At 40.9% G+C, this 19,180-nt stretch overlaps 3 protein-coding genes and 2 long non-coding RNA genes across 5 annotated transcripts; 3 read left to right on the forward strand and 2 right to left on the reverse strand.

The window, feature by feature from the left end:
* Positions 1 to 17: 17 nt before the first annotated feature.
* Positions 18 to 4,626, forward strand: LOC125223185 (uncharacterized hydrolase YugF-like). Its single transcript, XM_048126201.1, has 4 exons — positions 18 to 1,038; positions 3,386 to 3,478; positions 3,574 to 3,641; positions 3,969 to 4,626. Exons 1-4 carry the CDS (start codon positions 415 to 417, stop codon positions 4,510 to 4,512), a joined length of 1,329 nt encoding a protein of 442 aa, XP_047982158.1. The 5' UTR covers positions 18 to 414; the 3' UTR covers positions 4,513 to 4,626.
* Positions 4,627 to 5,376: 750 nt separating this feature from the next.
* LOC125218923 lies at positions 5,377 to 8,826 on the forward strand. Its single transcript, XM_048120728.1, has 2 exons — positions 5,377 to 6,185; positions 8,312 to 8,826. Exons 1-2 carry the CDS (start codon positions 5,516 to 5,518, stop codon positions 8,656 to 8,658), a joined length of 1,017 nt encoding a protein of 338 aa, XP_047976685.1. The 5' UTR covers positions 5,377 to 5,515; the 3' UTR covers positions 8,659 to 8,826.
* Positions 8,827 to 9,074: 248 nt separating this feature from the next.
* LOC125218293 lies at positions 9,075 to 9,912 on the reverse strand. Its single transcript, XR_007175928.1, has 3 exons — positions 9,774 to 9,912; positions 9,349 to 9,546; positions 9,075 to 9,270 (listed from the first exon to the last, which is right to left on the reverse strand). It is a non-coding gene; the product is annotated as an uncharacterized LOC125218293 (long non-coding RNA).
* A 68-nt stretch (positions 9,913 to 9,980) lies between these two features.
* Positions 9,981 to 10,755, forward strand: LOC125218294. Its single transcript, XR_007175929.1, has 3 exons — positions 9,981 to 10,110; positions 10,251 to 10,326; positions 10,453 to 10,755. It is a non-coding gene; the product is annotated as an uncharacterized LOC125218294 (long non-coding RNA).
* A 1,501-nt stretch (positions 10,756 to 12,256) lies between these two features.
* On the reverse strand, positions 12,257 to 14,780 carry LOC125218292 (metacaspase-1-like). Its single transcript, XM_048119929.1, has 4 exons — positions 13,761 to 14,780; positions 13,362 to 13,473; positions 12,617 to 12,814; positions 12,257 to 12,538 (listed from the first exon to the last, which is right to left on the reverse strand). Exons 1-4 carry the CDS (start codon positions 14,507 to 14,509, stop codon positions 12,482 to 12,484), a joined length of 1,116 nt encoding a protein of 371 aa, XP_047975886.1. The 5' UTR covers positions 14,510 to 14,780; the 3' UTR covers positions 12,257 to 12,481.
* Between the last annotated feature and the right edge of the window lie 4,400 nt (positions 14,781 to 19,180).

The raw sequence follows: 19,180 nt of genomic DNA on the forward strand, positions 1-19,180 counted from the left end.
TTTAATTTTTTTGATGTTAGCTATAATATTTTTTTACGAATAGAATAAATCATAGAAACTGATTGTCTATAATATTTTGTAGTTAATGGCGTTGCATAGTAGAGTGTAATTGTTTTTGCGTATATGCATAATTCATCAGTTTAGAGATTGGGAAGGAAAATCACTCTTTAATTAGTGGATGAAATTGTGCTCGGATAGAAATCCCCATCCACGACTAAAAATAGCTCTCTCACCAAATCCATGTCTTCATCTCTATCTCTCCATTCCAGCTAGTTTTTTTCCATCTCACAGAAATAAAAAAAGGCCATACATATTTGCATGTGTATGTGCCTGTATGTATGTTCTTTTCACCCCATACACACCCTCACATAATCTTATAATCATATAGAGATAAAGCGATTGGAATCAAAGAAAATGGCCCGTTGCCTGAGCCTGACCGGGTCGGCGGACTTCCTCTACCGGAGCTTCTTCTCGTACTCGGGGCTCCGGTCGATGAAGACCGACCTCCAAGATGGCACGGTGATGCACTGCTGGGTGCCGAAGAGCCACAAGGCGGCGAAGCCGAGCCTCCTCCTCGTGCACGGGTTCGGCGCCAACGCGATGTGGCAGTACGGCGACCTCCTCCACCACCTGATGCCGCGATACAACATCTACGTCCCCGACCTCCTCTTCTTCGGGGAGTCGTGGACGCAGAGGCCCGACCGCTCCGAGGCCTTCCAGGCGCGCTGCCTCATGCGCCTCATGGAGGCGCACGGGGTGCGGCGCCTGAGCCTCGTCGGGATCAGCTACGGCGGCTTCGTCAGCTACAGCATGGCGGCGCAGTTCCCCGAGGCGGTGGAGAAGGTGGTGCTGTGCTGCTCCGGCGTGTGCCTGGAGGAGAAGGATCTCAGGGAGGGGTTTTTCGAGGTCGCCGATTTGGATGAGGTGGCTGGCATTCTCATGCCGCAGACGCCGGAGAAGCTCAGGGAGTTGATCAAGTTTGCCTTTGCCAAGCCGGTCAGCGGCGTCCCTTCGTGCTTCCTCTCCGATTATATCGACGTACGTGCCTCACCTTTTATTCTTTTATCGTATTTTTTTTAATGGTTAAATGAATATAAATTTAAAGGTCGCGCCATGGAGGACTCGAACACGATACCTTTGACCTCAGACATTATTAATCCCTCTATCGTATTTATCATTTCTAGGTAATTAGTCTCGTATAGTTAAGGATTAACTTATCTTGAGATTGCTTGAAATTTTCATAGATTAATTTTGTTCAAGACTCATAAGCGAAGACTAATCCTATTTGTCATTGTCCCAAAATTAAGTATAGACGATAGACCTTATCTACCTAAGTGTGGCTTTGAAATTTAAATGGATGAGGGGATACTTAGAGCATCTCCAATGGTACTTCGGCAAGAAATCGGCCAGCAGTTTCTCCCCCTGCCACGTCAGCAGCACTAAAAATCCACCTGCCACATCAAATTTAGGCCAGCCGCAATAAAAATAATTCAAAAAATACTACATTTACGGAATTAAAATTACGATTAAATTACGGAATTAAATTTACGAGACATATACTGGAAAATTCATTAATTGCATTTAAAAAAGGTACATAGATAAAAAAAAATTACATTTAAAAAGGTACATAATAAAGAAAAAAAACTATCGCCGTGCAATCCTCCGTGCCCACAACTCTTCAATTATATCCTTTTGGAGTTGAATATGAGCATTCACTTGGCGCATGTTGGCAAATTTCTTCAGGCGGCCGGGTACCCCACGTCGTACACTAGGGGTGGCCGTTCCGTGGCTTGGACCGGCTTCATCATCATTGACCCAACTAGTCAGTTGTACGCCTTCGTCTTCGACGATCATGTTGTGCAGGATAATGCAGGCGTACATTATCTGGGAAACGCATCCTACATCCCACAAACGCGTTGGACCCTTAATTGCCGCCCATCGAGACCGGAGCACACCAAATGCGCGCTCCACGTCCTTGCGCGCCGACTCCTGTCGTTCCGCAAAGTAGGCCTTCCTTTCATCACTTGTTTGCCTGATCGTCTTCACAAAGACCGGCCACCGAGGGTATATCCCATCCGCCAAGTAGTAGTCTATATCATGCCGGTTGCCGTTGGCCATAAATGAGACGGCTGGACCGACGCCCTGGCACTTCTCGTTGAAGAGGGGAGACGAGTTCAGGACGTTGAGGTCGTTGTTCGACCCGGCTACCCCAAAATACGCATGCCAGATCCACAGCCGGTAATCAGCTACGGCCTCGAGGATCAACGTGGGATTCTTTGACTTGTAGCCGGTCGTGTAGGCCTCCTTCCAGGCAGTCGGACAGTTCTTCCACTCCCAATGCATACAATCTATGCCGCCTAACATCCCGGGGAACCCATGCTTCTCCCCGTGCATCTGCATCAAATTCTAACAATCTTCGGGAGTAGGGCTTCGAAGGTACTGCTCACCGAAAACGTTTATCACGCCCCCACATAAATTCTTCAGACATGGGCTGTCGACTCACCGATGTGGAGGTAATCATCCCACATGTCTGCCGCGCCTCCGTAGGCCAACTGCCCGATTGCCGCCGTGCACTTTTGAATAGGGGTGTGGCCGGGTCTGCCAACCGCATCGTGCCTGAAGCGGAAACACAGATATCGACGCTCTAATGCGCCAACGATGCGCATAAACAACTCCCTGCGCATTCTAAAACGCCGCCGGAACATGTTGGCGGGAAACCGCGGGTTCTCTGAAAAGTAGTCGTCGTACAACCGCTGATGTGCAGCGGCGTGATCCCGATCAATCACCGCTCGGCGGTGGATAACCCGTGGAGGGCGAGGTATCGTCTGCTGTTCCACCCTACGCATGTACCGCTCCATCCCGCGGTTCATGTAGGCATTCATAGCCTCGTTCATCCTCCATTCGTATTCCTCAGCATCCCCACCACTACCGCCACTACCACCACCGCTACCACCCGTGTTACTCATCGCTCGATGATGCTCTTGTACAGAAAGTTAGAGAGAGAGAAAACTCGTTAAAACAAGTGGTGCAAATGAAAATGAAACTAAAATCGCGTTTATATAGGTTTTTAAAAAAAAAAAAAAAAAAAAAAGAAAGAATATTCGGCGCTGGCCGATCGCTGGCCAATCGGGCCGCCACAATGGCGGCCAGCGCATCGGTTAGCGCATCGGCCAGCGCCCACCAATCGGCCAGCCCACGCCGATCGGCTCGCACAGTTAGCCGCTCGCCGCCTCCAATGGTTCGGCTAGCCGATCAGCCAGCGCGAAGAATCGGCTAGCCGGTCGCTAGGCGACCATTGGAGATGCTCTTATTGGAGTTCATGTTACACTTCTAATAATATATTCTATTTACTAAATCAATTGTAATTAATTTTGATGGGGTGCAGGTTTTCTGTACAGAATTTATTACTCAAAAAAAGGAACTAATTCGTGCATTAACTGCCGACAGAAAGCTCGATAAAATTCCCAAGATAGAACAGGTAATCATATATACATTCTTCTAAATCTACAATAAATGAGAATTCAAATTATTTTTCATAATTAATTAATTTGCTTTTTTACATATATTTAACAGCCAACGTTGATTTTATGGGGAGAGCAAGACAAAATCTTCCCTCTGGAATTGGGATACAGGCTCCAAAGGTCAGGGAACATTATTTACAATTATTTTAGTTTCACAAATTTTACAACTAATAAATAAAAAATTCAAGTTTTAATTTATTTATTTTATTTTTTTAGCAATTGTAATAATTATAAGATATTTAAAGAAAATCTATCAAGTTACGTTTATCTTCATAATAAAGAGATATCACCACTTTTATATATAGAGTGATGTTAGTATAGTAAATTTTACACTATATTATTAAAATTGAATAATTTAGTACTAACATTAATTTGAACTATTGATAAGACTTGCATGGTTCTGTTGTTATTGAATGTATTTTTTTTTTTTTTTTTTTTTGTATTTAGGCACATAGGTGACAATGCAAAAATAGAAGTGATAAAGAATGCTGGACATGCTTTGAACATTGAGAAACCAAGGGAGTTTGCTAAGCATTTGAAAGCATTTCTAATCGACACTAATTCGACCCCAAGATCAATGTCGAGTTCGGCACTGAGCCTGAATTGGAGTTGGAGTTGGAACTCGAGCTCGAGTTCTGATTCGAATTCGAGTACAACCAGTTACCCTTACTCTCTTTCATATCTGCGACAGAAGAGTTTATTCTGGGCCGGCACAAGCCCAAGGCCAAGCACAAGCCAAATTCAAGGCTCGGACCCAAGCCCAGGCCAAAGCCAAGGCCCAAGTCGAAGTCTAAGCACAAGCCAAATTCTAGGCCCAGACCTAAGCCCATGCCAAATCCAAGGCCCAAGCCCAAGTCAAAGCCCAATTGAAATCCCGAGCCCAAGTGAAAGCCCAAGCCAAAGCCCAAGAAAAATCTCAAGCCCAAGTAAAATCCCAGGCCCAGGTCCAAGCCCAAGCCAAATCCCGGGCCCAGGCCAAGGGCCAACTTGATATATACTCTCAACTGAAAAATATTAGGCAGATTTGTAAACTGATATTGACCATAATATTTTTTTCCTTCACTTGTATATATAGTCCAGTGTAAATTATACACATGAAATTGATATCCCATACATTTATTTTTCAACAATTTCTTGTGTGTTTACAGTAATTTGTCTAGTTTAATTGCAAGCATAGACCCATGAAAATAAGGAGTTGAATCTAGGAAAATTATCCCTTCACCATGTCATGCTGAGGGTGACAACCTGAGATTTTCAATCAATAGGTTATAAATGACCCGCCGCTCGCGGAGCTTTCCTCGACACGACACACCTCCAACGCAATGCTGATGTCATTTCGTCCCATGGAACGGAATGCAAAGGCCATCTTGTGGGTGCTACTAGAGCATCACTATTGCAAAAGTTTTTGAATCAGACGGTTGAACGTATATGGACCATAAGTATACCACAGATTATGATTTTGACTTTAAATTGAGGCTTATTGGATATAATGATCTAAGTAAATTTATACTCCCTTCGTCCGCGAATAGGAGTTCCGTTTTGCCATTTTGGTCCGTCCGCGAATAAAAGTCCCGGTTCATTATTTCTATAAATGGTAAAAGGTTCCACATTCCACCAACTCATTCCACTCACATATCATTTCAAACTAATATAAACAAGTGAGCCCATTTTCCACTAACTTTCTTTCACTCACTTTTCTTAATATTTCTTAAAACTCGTGCCGGAAATGAATGAGACTCTTATTCGTGGGCGGATGAAGTAGATTATAGTAGAGTAGAGTATTATTACTCCGAAAGAATCACACCATGCCTTATTAAAAACTTGACCCTCTCTTACTTACCAATGAGGCAATGAATACTCCTTCCTTATACATCTTGTGAGACAAATCGCCCAAATCATTGACAACCACAAATTAAACCCCAATTCATATTCCCACAACATATACCCCCAAAATAATCACCAATCACCAAAAAAACAAAAAAATACTAAAAAAAATGGAAAATTCATCATCCACCATAGCTTCTCTCCTCCTCAGAAAACTCCTAACTTCAATCTTCCTCCACTCCGACGACCACCACCACAAGCTCCTCCACCTCCTCCGCCGCTTCCTCGCCTCCTCCCTCCTCTTCCTCCTCGCCCTCTTCTCCTCCAAATCCACCCCTCCCGCCGACGATCCTTCCTCCTCCTCGGGCCTCTCCAGGGCTCTCTCGCAGCTCCTGCAGCTCATGAGCGATATCCCGGTGAGCTCGAGAAAGTACGAGCTCATCCGGTCGCTCGCGGAGAAGATCATCGACGACAACTCGGCCGAGCTGGCGGAGGTCAACTCCGCCGTGCTGTCGGCCGCGTTCGAGAGGTCGGTGGCGCGGCTGGAGGCGGCCATGGCGGCGGGAGGGGAGGCGGCGGCGGCGGAGAGTGGGGGGAGGAGGTGGATGGTGGTGAGGCGGTGTGTGAGGGCGGGGTGGAGGCTGGCGAAGAAGGGGAGGGGGAGGGGAGGGGGGTGGTCGGCGGAGAAGGTGGCGGCGGAGGTGCTGTGGCTGGCGGAGAAGATGGCGGCGTCGGGGTGCGCGGAGGAGGCCGTGTGGAGGTGGGCGTCCGCCGGGAAGGTGGCGTGGCTGGCCCTGTCGACCGAGCCGCGCCTCCAGGGCTCATTGGTCAAGGTCTCAGGTAATTGAGTTTGATGGATTGAATATTGCATATTGACTTATACGATAAAAATCAAAACTTATCCTTCCACGTAATTTATCAAATACTCCCTCCGTCCCACATTTGTAGTAACATTTAGTTATGACACGAGTTTTAAGGAATTGGTGGAAATAAAGTGAGAGGTGAAGTGTGTAATAAATGAAGTGAGTTGGTGGAGTGAGATGATGGAGTGTGTAATAAATGAAGTGAGATGGTGGAGTGAGATGATGGAGTGTGTAATAAATGAATGAGATGGTGGAGTGAGATGATGGAGTGTGTAACAAATGAAGTGAGATGATGGAGTGTGTAATAAATTATGTGAGTTTGTGGGTCCCTTTTTGACTTTTTGGGTTTTTATTTTTATTTTGATTTATTTTAATGTAGATAATGGTATTTGAGTGTAATTTTAGTGAATAATGGGGTAAAATTTTATGTGCAAATATTATAAATTCTAAATGTTAATCCAAATGTGGGACAGACATTTATGGCAAAATGTTACCACAAATCTGGAACGGAGGGAGTATGAAAATATTTCACATTACATAATTTAACCATGTTCTCACATTCTAAACCTCTACTCTGAGTGCTCTCTATTTCGCTGAATTTATACTTCACCCATTCATTAGTACTCCCTCCATTCCATAGTAGTGGAGATAATTTTTTTCGGCAATGGAGATTAAGAAAAATTGTGTTAGGTGAGTTAAGTAAAGAAAGAGTAAAGTAGAAAATAAAAAAGGTAGATAGATAGAGAGAATAAAGTATGAGAGAGTAAAGTATGTGTGGAAAAATGTGTTGACTTTTAAAAAAAGGGAAACGACTCTATTACTCCCTCCGTCCCAGAGAAGTTGGCATACTTTGAAAATGGCACGGGATTTTAGAAGGTTTTGTTTTGTGTGTTAAATGGAGAGAGAAAATATAATTTTTATATTCATGTGAGAGAGAACTTTTTCCAAAAAGGGAAATGTGACATCTTTTGTGGGACAAACTAAAAAGGAAAGTGTGCCAACTTCTCTGGGACGGAGGGAGTACTATGGAACGTACCAAAATGGCAAAATGACTCTAATACTATGGAATGAAGGGAGTAGTATTTCTATTACATTGATTTAGACACGACTATAAAAAATAAAAAATATCCCTATATATAAAAATTAATAAAATGTAGATCTAAAATGTAAATAAATGAGTTAGTGGAATATGAAATTCTAGACTAGTAGTAGTAGATACTCACTCCATCCATGAAAATGTCACTTATTTCTATTTTCTTCGTCCCAAAAGAATCTCACATTTCACTTTTATCATTTTCTGTAGTAGATCTCACATTCCACTAACTCATTCTCACTCCATGTTATTATAAAACTAATATATAAAAGTAGGATCCACGTGCCACTAACTTTTTCAACCAACTTTCTATTTTTCTTAAACCCATGCCGGGTCAAATGATGAAAAATAATTAGGGACAAATGGAGCAAATGTGATATTCCTATCACTTAAAAATATGAACTATTGAAGGCACGAGTTAAAGTAGGAGAAATAGAAGAAAAAAAATTAATTGAAGTATTATTAGTGGAAAATGTGTCCCACCTCATAGATAGAAAAATATTTCCTAAAATCATAAATAGTGCATAATTTCAAAGGAAAAACTTAAATGGAAACAATTTTAAAGGACGGAGAAAGTATTTCCCATTAGTGTTTAGTCATATTTCTTTAGGAGCGTCTTATTACAATTTAGTTATTTTTCTTTTTGATACTAAAATTTAATATACTTTCTTTTAATCCATACATTATTGTTTCACAGGACCTAAGTCTATGGGTTTGTATTCTTTTATACTATTAAGTATTAATTAACACTTTCCTCAATTTTTAATTGATTATATATCCAATATTTTAATAAAGTCTATATATCTCCCATCTACTTTCCTTTCATTTGCTGTCCATTAGTAGAGAAATTTGTCTTCCCTACTCTCTAGGACATCAATTTTACACATTAATGTCTTTACTTTCTAGGCACCTTTTAATTTAAATAGTTTTGACATTTGAATTTTCAAATAATGTAGCCTTTAAATCTAATATGCAATCAAAACTCTAATCTCCCATCTCTTTTGTTGCAGCATTCTTGATCAGACAAGCAAAAGAATTGAGCAAGGGAGAAGATGAACAAAAAATTAGAGCAACGAAGATGAAGATGCTCATGTCGTGGCTTCCCCTGTTGTGCAGCGCCAACAATGGCACGGATGCACCCGTGCTGAGCATGGTGGAGAGGGCGGAGGTCGAGAGAATATTGGAAGAGGTGATATGGACGTTGTCGGAGGAGGAGCAGGAGATGGTGTTGTCCCTTTGGTTGCACCACTTCACCTACTGCCCCTCCTCCGACTGGCCCAATCTACGCTCTTGCTACACCCGATGGTGTAACGCCTCCCGAGCTTCCCTCCTTAAGCATCATACGTTACATACATAATATTAAGGGAGTTTCTGATGAATTTGGGGTCAAAGATTAAAAAAGAAATTTTTAAGAGAGATATGCTTCGAATGACCTTCAGTCAGTCAGACTCTTTCACTTGTTACACTCTGATGTAAATATATATTATTGACACACTTATAAATAGATGAAGAAATTTATATGGTTGATTCTTTCTTTACACTTTATTTTCAGTTAGTTATTATACCATCGCAATTTATACATCCAAAAATTAACTTACATGAATGCTACTACCTCTGTCCCTGAAAATTTGATACAGTTTACTATTTCGGTCCGTTCCTGAAAATTTGATACACTTCACTTTTACCATTTTTGGTAGTGGACCCTATATTCCACTAACTCATTCCTACTCACATTTTATTATAAAACTAATACTTTAAAAGTAGGACCCACATCACACCAACTTTTTCAACTCATTTTCCATTACATTTCTTAAAACCCGTGTCGGATCAAAGTGTAGCAAATTTTGGGGGACGGAGGTAGTAATTACTAAGAAGAAAGGAAATTCAATGTGACATTTTACTTTAACCATTATCACAGACTGAACTCAGTGTTTGTGTTAAACTCTTTAGTAGATGACAACAATGGATCCTGAAAATCAATTTAAAAAAACCACATGAGAATTGTGGAAAACAATCCAAGATTTTCACTAATGATACTAGCAAGTACCTGCAAGATTCTCTGGTGGAATTTCCGGCATATTCCGGCAAAGATGCCTCCCGATTTACCGGCTTGCTTGATGCTTTCATGAATAGCATCCATGGTACCCTTGTAACTTATCTTCTCTTTTCTTTCTTGTGATTCTTTGATTGCCTTTATGAATGTGATGGTCATGGCACCGGTCATTTCCCTCTCTGATGATAAAAGCTGCCACAATAATTGATAGTTTATTCCCTATGAAAAAATCGGGATTTACTGACGAATTATTACACAAATATTATAAAACTAATATATATGTATATGCATTCCACCTACTTTTTCCAATAACTTTAATTTATATTTATTGAAACTCGTACAGAATCAAAGTACAGAATCAAAGCAAGACTTTAAACCGTGGAAATAAAGAATATTGCAATAGATGGAAAAGCACTAACTGTTGTATCTGCAGCGAGTTGATAATCTTCACAAGCACTGAAACAAATGGCCTTTCCTCCTTTTGTTCCTTTATAAGCTCCAGAAGGTGGTGAAGGGGTGTATGAGGCAGAGGCTGCGGTAGAGGTCCTTTGCTTCGGGTTTTATCTTGGAGATGTCGAGGCGGAATTCTTGGGTGGTAGAGCGTGCGGCGTCGCCATTGGGGGAGAGGGAGAGGAGGGTTTGGCAGCCGAGGCAGCGGATGCGCTGGGTGGAGGGAGGGAGGGAGGATGCTTGCTTGCATCTTTCGCAGACTATGAAGGTTTCCATGGATGGTGGTTTTGGGGATTTTTGATTGAGGTATGTATATGTAGATATGAGTTGGTGATGTTTGATTGATGTTTGTGGGAATCGAATTCTTTTTTTTTTTTTTTTTTTTTTTTTTTTTTTTTTTTTTTTTTTTTTTTTTTTTTGTGTTTGAGAAATTGTGGTTCTTGTAGATGAATACTTATATTCTAATGGAAGGGAGGAATGGAACGACGATAAAGTGTAACTTGGCTAAACCTTTGATTGATGGTAGGTGATCGCATCCAATATCTCAAAAAAAATCTAATTGTGTCGAACTTTCTGTTTGTGGGATAGAATACGATCAAGATCAGATCTTATTCCATTGTACTTGATCTAGAAAACGGAATTTGTTAGGTCGGATGCAATGGAGAAGGTTGTTGATATGATATTGGATGGTAGATGCGATTTGGTAGTTGTCGCTGACAATGGATGACGAATGAAGAACGGAAGTAAGCCAAAATCCTAAAAGAAGGGAAAAAGTTGTTGCACCGTGCATGCGACAACTTTGAAAGTCGAATTATGTGGAGTCTCCCTGCCTCATGGCCGACACTAAGTTTAGTCGACCATCTAACCCCACCTGAATCTGTCATGTGTATATACATGATGTGTAAATGAAGATACTTGATAAACTACAATAAATACTTTATTTATCGAGTAGAGAGATGTATTCGCCATGATACAGGGGTAGAAAGCATGATCGCCCCCTGTCAATTCGACATTGAATATGTGTTTATGTTGTTGTTCGTATTTAAGATTTTTTCATCTTTACTCCTTTTGGCCGCAATGCAATATCTTATTTCACCCTGACTAATTTATTAAAGTGAACCTTGCATTTCAATTTTCATCAACTCATTTCATCCCGTTAACTTTTTCTATTTACTGTTTTTCTTTTTTCCCTAAATTATTTTCTCTTTTTCCTTATCACTATCTCCCCCTTCCTACCTTCTCTCTACTCTCTTTCACTATTTTCTAATCTTTTACGATTATACTTTCCCTTTATTTCTGATTTCTTACTTTCCAACCCATCAAGATCATAAGTATCTTTTGTCAACACTTTTGCAATTATATATGCAATGCCGTTGGTAGTGGCAAAAGAATAAAAGAAAGATAAAAAAAACATAGTAGCATCTTTCTAATTGTTAAAGACAAAGTAGTTGTGACATTTCTCTCGATAATGCCCATTTTAAGAAAATGCCATATTATCTTCAGATTGCCACCAATATTAGAGACTTAAAACACAAGATTCGGATTATCAATTTGTCTATCAGTCACTGGGTTCGTTGTGGATACCCTTGGTAATTACCAAAAAAATTAAGGCTAATTGAGACAAAAATCTTGAAATTAGGTGTGTTTCACAATTTTAAAAATAGCCGAAAGCACGCAAATTTAGATTTTTTCCGCAATTTTGTGAAAATGTATCTAACACTCCATCCATCCTTAAAATATTAAACTACTTTTACCATTTTGGAACATCCCCTAAAATTAGGCTAAGCTTAAATATAGAGAGCTTTTAGAAGATAATAATCATATCCATCATTTATAATGTGGTTCCACTTTCCACTTTTATCAGTCTCATAAAAATATGAATATTTTCATTTTTAGAAAATTGTCTCCAACTCATTATACATATACATCTATTAATTTATAACTTATATCGTTATGGTCTACTATTACAACTTATTAAACAACAATAATAAAGTGGGTTCCACTATCCACTAACACTATTTAAACTACTCCTTTTCTTTTCTCTCTTAATTCACTAATTGTATATTAATTTCTGTGCCATTTTAAAAGCTCATATTTTTATGGGACGGAGAGGTTATATAACGAGACTAATTTTGATAGATTATATGTCTTGAAATAGCAAAATGTGTTATTATTTGGTGGATGGACGAAGTAAAAAAATACTTACTTGTTGGTTAATCTTAAATCATAACTCGCTTATAACTATTCTAAAAGTTATGCTTCAAATAAGTTGAAATTATAACTCGTTGGTTGAACTTAACTTATCTTGAGACCTATGAGGAGCTTAATTTTATGACCTTTTGAAATTATTATTTTAATCATGACAATTCATTTTGTCAAATGCTGATTCTCTTATGCCAAAAAAACTCGATTCATGTGTATTTGACATTTGGCAGAAAAAACAAAAACAACGAACAACTAAAAATCTTTGTGATTCATGTAAGAGTATTACAATCTGACATCTCTAGGGAAGGTGCGATTTATATATGAAAATATGAAATCTTTTGACATAAAAACTACTTAAAATTTTTAAATATACCATGGCAATGTATGTGTCCATACATTAGCTTATATGAATGTTAATTACTATAAATATTATCAAAGAAAATGTGATAAGTATTTTATTTTAAATTGATTATCACAGATTGAACTCTGAGCTAGTGTCGAATTCTTCAGTAGATGACAACAATGGATCCTGAAAATCAATTTAAAAAAACCACATGAAAATTGTTAAAAACAATCCAAGATTTTCATGAATAATAAAAGTAAGTACCTGCAAGATTCTCCGGTGGAATCTCCGGCGTATCCCAGCAAAGATGCCTCCCGATTTACCGGCTTCCTTGATGCTATTATGCATAGAATCCATGATACCCTTGTAACTTATCTTCTCTTTTCTCTCTTGTGATTCTTTGATTGCCTTTATGAATGTGATGGTCATGGCACCAGTCATTTCCCTATCTGATGATAAAAGCTGCCACAATAATTGATAGTTTATTCACTATGAAAAAAATCAGGATTTACCGATGAACTATTACGCTTATATTTTATTATAAAACTAAGGATTGTGTTAAAATGACAACTCCTCTTAAAATGACACCGTGACACCACTTATACAGCAATATTTTAAACGCTACACAGCAATATCCAACACGTTAGACAGCAATCTAGATTGCTGTCTAACGTGATTGCCGTCTAACGTGTTGGATATTCTTGTTCAAGAAAAATTGTTGTTAAAGACCAGTACATTGCTGCCCGTCTTTTTTGGGGTTTTTTTTTGCCACGTGGCAGCTTATTATTCGTCCACGTGTACAAATGATTGGCTAGGAATGATGGTATGATGTTATTTTAAGGGATGGTGGCACCCTAACATGCCCAAACTAATATATAAAATTTGTACCAACATTCCATCTTCTTTTCCCAATAACTTTAATTTATATTTCTTGAAACTCGTATAGAATCAAAGCAAGACTTTTAAACCGTTGAATAAAGAATATTGACATAGATGGAAAAGCACTAACTGTGGTATCTGCAGCTAGTTGATAATCTTCACAAGCACTGAAACAAATGGCCTTTCCTCCTTTTGTTCCTTTATAAGCTCCAGAAGGTGGACTATTATCTTCCCATTCTCCCCTAATTATTAAACATTTACAAAATATAGCCTCAATTTTGATTTAGATTCAAATGTGAATTTTGAAAAAAATTTCAATAGTCAATAATATGATAGTTTCCGAGTATATTGTCAATCCTCGATCGTTATATAACAAGATTCGTTTGACTGATGCTCGAGCTTTGTCGATCATGTCACGACAAAATAAATTTGTCCTTACTAATCAATTAAAGTTGTTGAGTATACTATTCTCTATAAAGTTAAATAATTTCTTAAAAGTCGTGTTGAGTCAAATCGTGCTTTTAAATACCTGGCGTTGCAAACGTGGGGTAAGTCGAGAATAGTTCCACTGTGGCAAGACTCGATGATGGCGTGAAGCGTGACACCTGGCACGAGCGGCCTAACGATGGTGCGGTTGATGAAGTTATCAACGATCATCCCTTTCTCCTCGAAATCGACGGGGCAGATCGTCTCGTCAAATCCGTCGATCTCATCCCCGGCCACCTCCTCCCGCTGCCTCTTCCCGTGGCCGGAGAAGAAAAACACGAGGGAATCCCCGGGCCGGATCCCCCTCACCAGCCACCGGAGTCCCTCCTCGATGTTCTCCCTCGTCGGAGGAAGAAACCCGCCTTCCTCCATGAGAACGAGGACGGATTCCTGCGGGAAGCGGAAGCTCTCGAGGAGCAGCTTCATCTTCTTCACGTCGAGCGCGGTGCCCTTGAGCTCGTGCTTCTGCTTCTTGTAGCTCACTCCGCAGAGGAGCGCCCGCCTCCCCGGGCGGGGCTCGCTGTGGAGGGAGGCGAAAGGGGTGTTTTGCGGCGGCAGCGGCGGCGTGGTGGTGGAGAAGGGGAGTTTGCGGCGGAGGCTGCTGCAGAGGTCCTTTGCTTCGGTTTTTTTCTTGGAGAGGTCGAGGCGGAGTTCTTGGGTGGTGGAGCGGGCGGCGTCGGCGGTGGTGGAGAGGGAGAGGAGGGTTTGGCAGCCGAGGCAGCGGATGCGCTGGGCGGAGGGAGGGAGGGAGGATGTTTGCTTGCATTTTTTGCAGGTGAGGGCTTCTTCCATGGATGGTGGCTTTGGGGATTTTGTGTTTGAGGGAGGTATGTGTTGATATGGGTTGGTGATGTTTGAGTTTGATTGATGTTTGTGGGAATCGAATTCTTTTATTTTTGTTTGAGAAATTGTGGTTCGTGTAGATGAATACTTATATTATAACGGAATGATGATGGAGCGTAACTTAGCTAAATCTTTGATTGGTGGTAGGTGATCGCATCTGATTTCGAAAAAAAATCTCAAATTGTGTCGAACTTTTCATTTATGGAACAGAACAGGGTCAAGATCAGATCTTATTCCATTGTACTTAATCAAGAAAGTGGAATTTGTTAGGTCGGATGCAATGAAGAAGGTTGTCGCTGATGTTGGATGGTATATGCGGTTTGGCAGTTGTTGCTGGCAATGGATGACGAATGAAGAACGGAAGTAAGCCAAAGTCCTAAAGGGAGGGTACAAAGTTGTTGCACCGTGCATGCGGCAACTCTGAAAGTCGAATTATGTGGAGTCTCCCTTCCTCATGGCCGACGCTGAGTTTAGTCGATCATCTAACCCCACCTGAATCTGTTATTGTGTATATACGTGATGTGCAAATGAAGATACTTGATAAAATACAATAAATACTTTTTTTTTTTCGAGCAGAGAGACGTATTCACCATGATATAGGGGTAGAAAAGCATGTTCGGCCCGTCGGCAACTCTGAAAGTCGAATTATGTGGAGTCTCCCTTCCTCATGGCCGACCCTGAGTTTAGTCGATCATCTAACCCCACCTGAATATGTTATTGTGTATATACGTGATGTGCAAATGAAGATACTTGATAAAATACAATAAATACTTTATTTTTTCGAGCAGAGAGATGTATTCACCATGATATAGGGGTAGAAAAGCATGTTCGGCCCGTCAATTCGACTTCGAATATGTGTTTTTGTTGTTGTTCGTATTTACGATTTTTTCACCTTTATTCCTTTTGGCCGCCATGCAATATCTTAATTTACCCTGACTAATTTATTAAAGTCGCATTTCATCAACTCATTTCATCCCATTAACTTTTTCAATTTACTGTTTTTCTTTTTTCACTTTTATGTTTCCTATATTATATTCTCTTTTTCCTTATCACTATTTCCCCCTTCCTACCTTCACTATTTTCTAATCTTTTACTATATTATACTTTCCCTTCTATTTCTGATTTCTTACTTTCCAACCCATCAAGATTATAAGTATCTTTTGTCAACAATATTGAATAGTAGGACAGAATTTTTTTTGAAAACTTTTTGACTTTTACAGTTATATATGCAATGCCGTTGGTAGTGGCAAAAGAATAAAGATAAAAAAAACATAGCATCTTTCTAATTGTTAAGGCAATGTAGTTGTGACATTTATCTCGATGATGCCCATTATAAGAAAATGCCAGATTATATTTGCTACCAATATTAGAGATTTAAAACACAAGATTCGGATTTTCGATTTGTCTAGCGTTAGATGAAATGCACGTTATTTATTTAAGGCTAATTGCGACAAAAATCTTGAAATTAGGTCAAATTTTGTGTGTTTCGCAATTTTAAAAATAGCCGAAAGCAAGCAAATTTTGTGAAAATGTATCTAATATTCCATCCATCCTTAAAATATTAAACTAGTTTTACCATTTTAGAACATCCCCTAAAATTAGGCAAAGCTTAAATATACACCACTTTTCACTTTTATCCGTCTCATAAAAATATGAATATTTTTAGTTTTAGAAAATTGTATCCAACTCATTACACATATACATCTATTAATTTATACTTATATCATTATGGTCTACTATTGCAACTCATTAAACACTAAGAGCATCTCCAATGGCGGCTAGCGGGCCGGATAGCCGGTCCGCGCGTGCTGGCCGGTCCGCTAGCCGACCATTGGGACCGGAGAGCGCGAAATCGGCTAGCCCACGCCGATTCGCGGCCGCTAGCCAATTCGCTCGCCGATCCGCTGGCCGCCATTGTAGCATCCCGATCGGCTAGCAATCGGCGAGCGCCCCTTTTTTTAATTTTTTTTTATATTTTCGAGGCTCTGTATATACGTGATTTTAACGTCATTTTCATTAGCACCACTTGTTTTAACGAGCTTCTCTCTTTCTTAATTCTGTACAAGAGCAATATTACCGAATGGAGAACAACGACGACTCTCCTCTAGTGACTTGCGGGTCGCAAACTCCCACGGTACCCATGGGAAGTGGATGGAGTCCAATGAGCGGGTACTACAATATGTACCCTTGGCCACAGATGATGCCGGGGATGCCAGGGGTGCATTCGGGGGGTAGTAGTATGTCGGTGTGGCAGGGCGGGCAGGGGATGCAAGGGATGCCGGGGATGCCGGTGATGCAGGGGTGGCAGCCGGGGATGCAGGGGGTGCAGCCGGGGGGGACAATGTCTATCGCATCAGTCTTGACTTTTTGACTGCGTCTTCCCACACATCGACCCCAGTGGAGACTCAATTCACTGGAGATGACTCCCTAGAGGAGTTGTTGGAACAAGTCGATCGATACAACAACACTCCCATTCATACAGGGAGAGTAGGTCGGGGTCGGGGTCGGGGCGCACCGAAGAAGAAGAGGGGCAGGAGCAAAATGGTGGTCGGCGAGTCGTCGCAGCCGGTTGATGACGACAATATACGAAGGAAGTGGACGGATGACGAGAACACCGGGCTGTCCAAGGCTTGGGTGACTGTTTGCGATGATCCTCTCCAGTCGAACAATCAAAGGATCGTTAACTTGTTGGCTAAGATTACAACAGCCTACAAGACACATTGCCTGCATAGGAAGACACACAACGGAGAGGAGTGCCGGAAGCAGTGGGAGCGAATCAGGACTGCGGTCTCCCGATTTGCGGGGTTGTACGCCAACAACCTCCGCATGAAGACCAGCGGCCAAACTGAGGCCGATGTCAGGAGGATGGCGGAGGCGCAGTTCCCCTTGAAGGAGGTTTATAAGGAGTTCACCTTCTGGAACTGCTATGAGGTGCTGATGGATTCTGAGAAGTTCCGGGTGGGTGTCGATGCTGGCTGGTCGAAGAAGCAGCGGTTGAACCTCGCCGGTGACTACACCAGTAGCGGTGGTTTCCACAAGCTCCTCGACGATGCTCAGGAGTTCCCGTCCCCTCCATCGTTTACTCGCCGCACCCGCCCGGTTGGTCAAAGGACGGAGCAACGGGCCCGTTCTAGGGGAGTCGCCCAGGGCCAGGAGGTCCAGTCGACATCCCCCCTACTGGCAAGTCAACAGCCAAGCTCGCCGAACTCGCGCGTTGTCAACAAACGGGGATGAACATGTAAAAAATCGTCAATCAATGTAGGGCGGCAGAAAACCCTGTGGAGAAGGGGTTTCTTTATGAGATCCTTCAGAGTGCAGGCCGATTTGGCCCGCGCACGTAGGGTCATGGGAGACGAGGGGGACTCAGCTGCACCATATTTGGAGTTCCCAGGTAGCGGCGACGGCGACGACGAGGAGTGAGATGTGGTTTCTTGTCCTGATGATGTGGCAGGAGGAATTTTTGGCTAGGCTATGGCTGGCCTAAAGCCATCGGAGATGCTCTAATAATAAAGTGGGTTCTACTATCCACTAACACTATTTAAACTACTCTTTTTCTTCTCTCTCCTACTTTACTAATTGTATATTAATTTCTGTGTCATTTTAAATGCTCATATTTTTATGGGACGGAGAGATTATATAACGAGACTAATTTTGATAGAGTATATGTCTTGAAATAGCAAAATGTGTTATTATTTGGTGCATGGACGAAGTAAAAAAAATACTTACTTGCTGGTAAATATCCTTCCACTTGTTGATTGTTCTGCAATGAATCTACTTTGGTATCTTCATGTATATATTTACGTTGGCAAATCCAAGTGTGGGGTATTTTTACGCATAAGTGTCATGCGTCATTACTAAAAGACGCACAACCATTTTGCGTCACTATAAAATGCATAATGCTTGTGCGTCACTATGTTAACACGCACAATAGTCATACGTTTCAATAATAAAGACGCATATTGGTGATGCGTCACTCCCTGAGTCGGAATAAAACTAATGTCCATCATAAAAATGAAATGCTATTATCAGCTTAGAACAAAAGAAGAATTCTCCTGATAGATATGGGTATTGACTATTGAGAGAGAGAATTAGAGAATAATTGATAGAAACTAGAGATATATATGATGATTATCGTTAGAAATAGTGTTGATGTTGAAAGAGGCAATAGTGTTTGGAAAGCAATAGTGTCTGGAAACTCAAGTGTATGTTTGGAGAGAAGCAACAGGGTCTAGGCCATGCTGGGTTGGGTCGGCTTGACCTAGTCGACAAAAACTACTCTAAAAGTTATGCTTCAAATAATCTTAAATCATACTCCCTCCGTCCTAGATAATTTGGGACACTTTAATCCGACACGAGTTTTAAGAAATCTAATGGAAAGTGAGTTGAAAAAGTTGGTGGGATGTGGGTCCTACTTTTAAAGTATTAGTTTTATAATAAAATGTGAGTATGAATGAGTTAGTGGAATATGAGGTCCACTACCAAAAATGGTAAAAGTGAAGTGGGACAAATTATGTGGGACGACCCGAAATGGAATACTGGGTCGAATTATCTGGGACTGAGGGAGTAACTCGTTCACAACTATTCTAAAAGTTATGCTTCAAATAAGTTGAAATCATAACT

The sequence above is a fragment of the Salvia hispanica genome, chromosome 4, assembly GCF_023119035.1.
Source record: "Salvia hispanica cultivar TCC Black 2014 chromosome 4, UniMelb_Shisp_WGS_1.0, whole genome shotgun sequence".
Lineage (NCBI taxonomy): Eukaryota > Viridiplantae > Streptophyta > Magnoliopsida > Lamiales > Lamiaceae > Salvia > Salvia hispanica.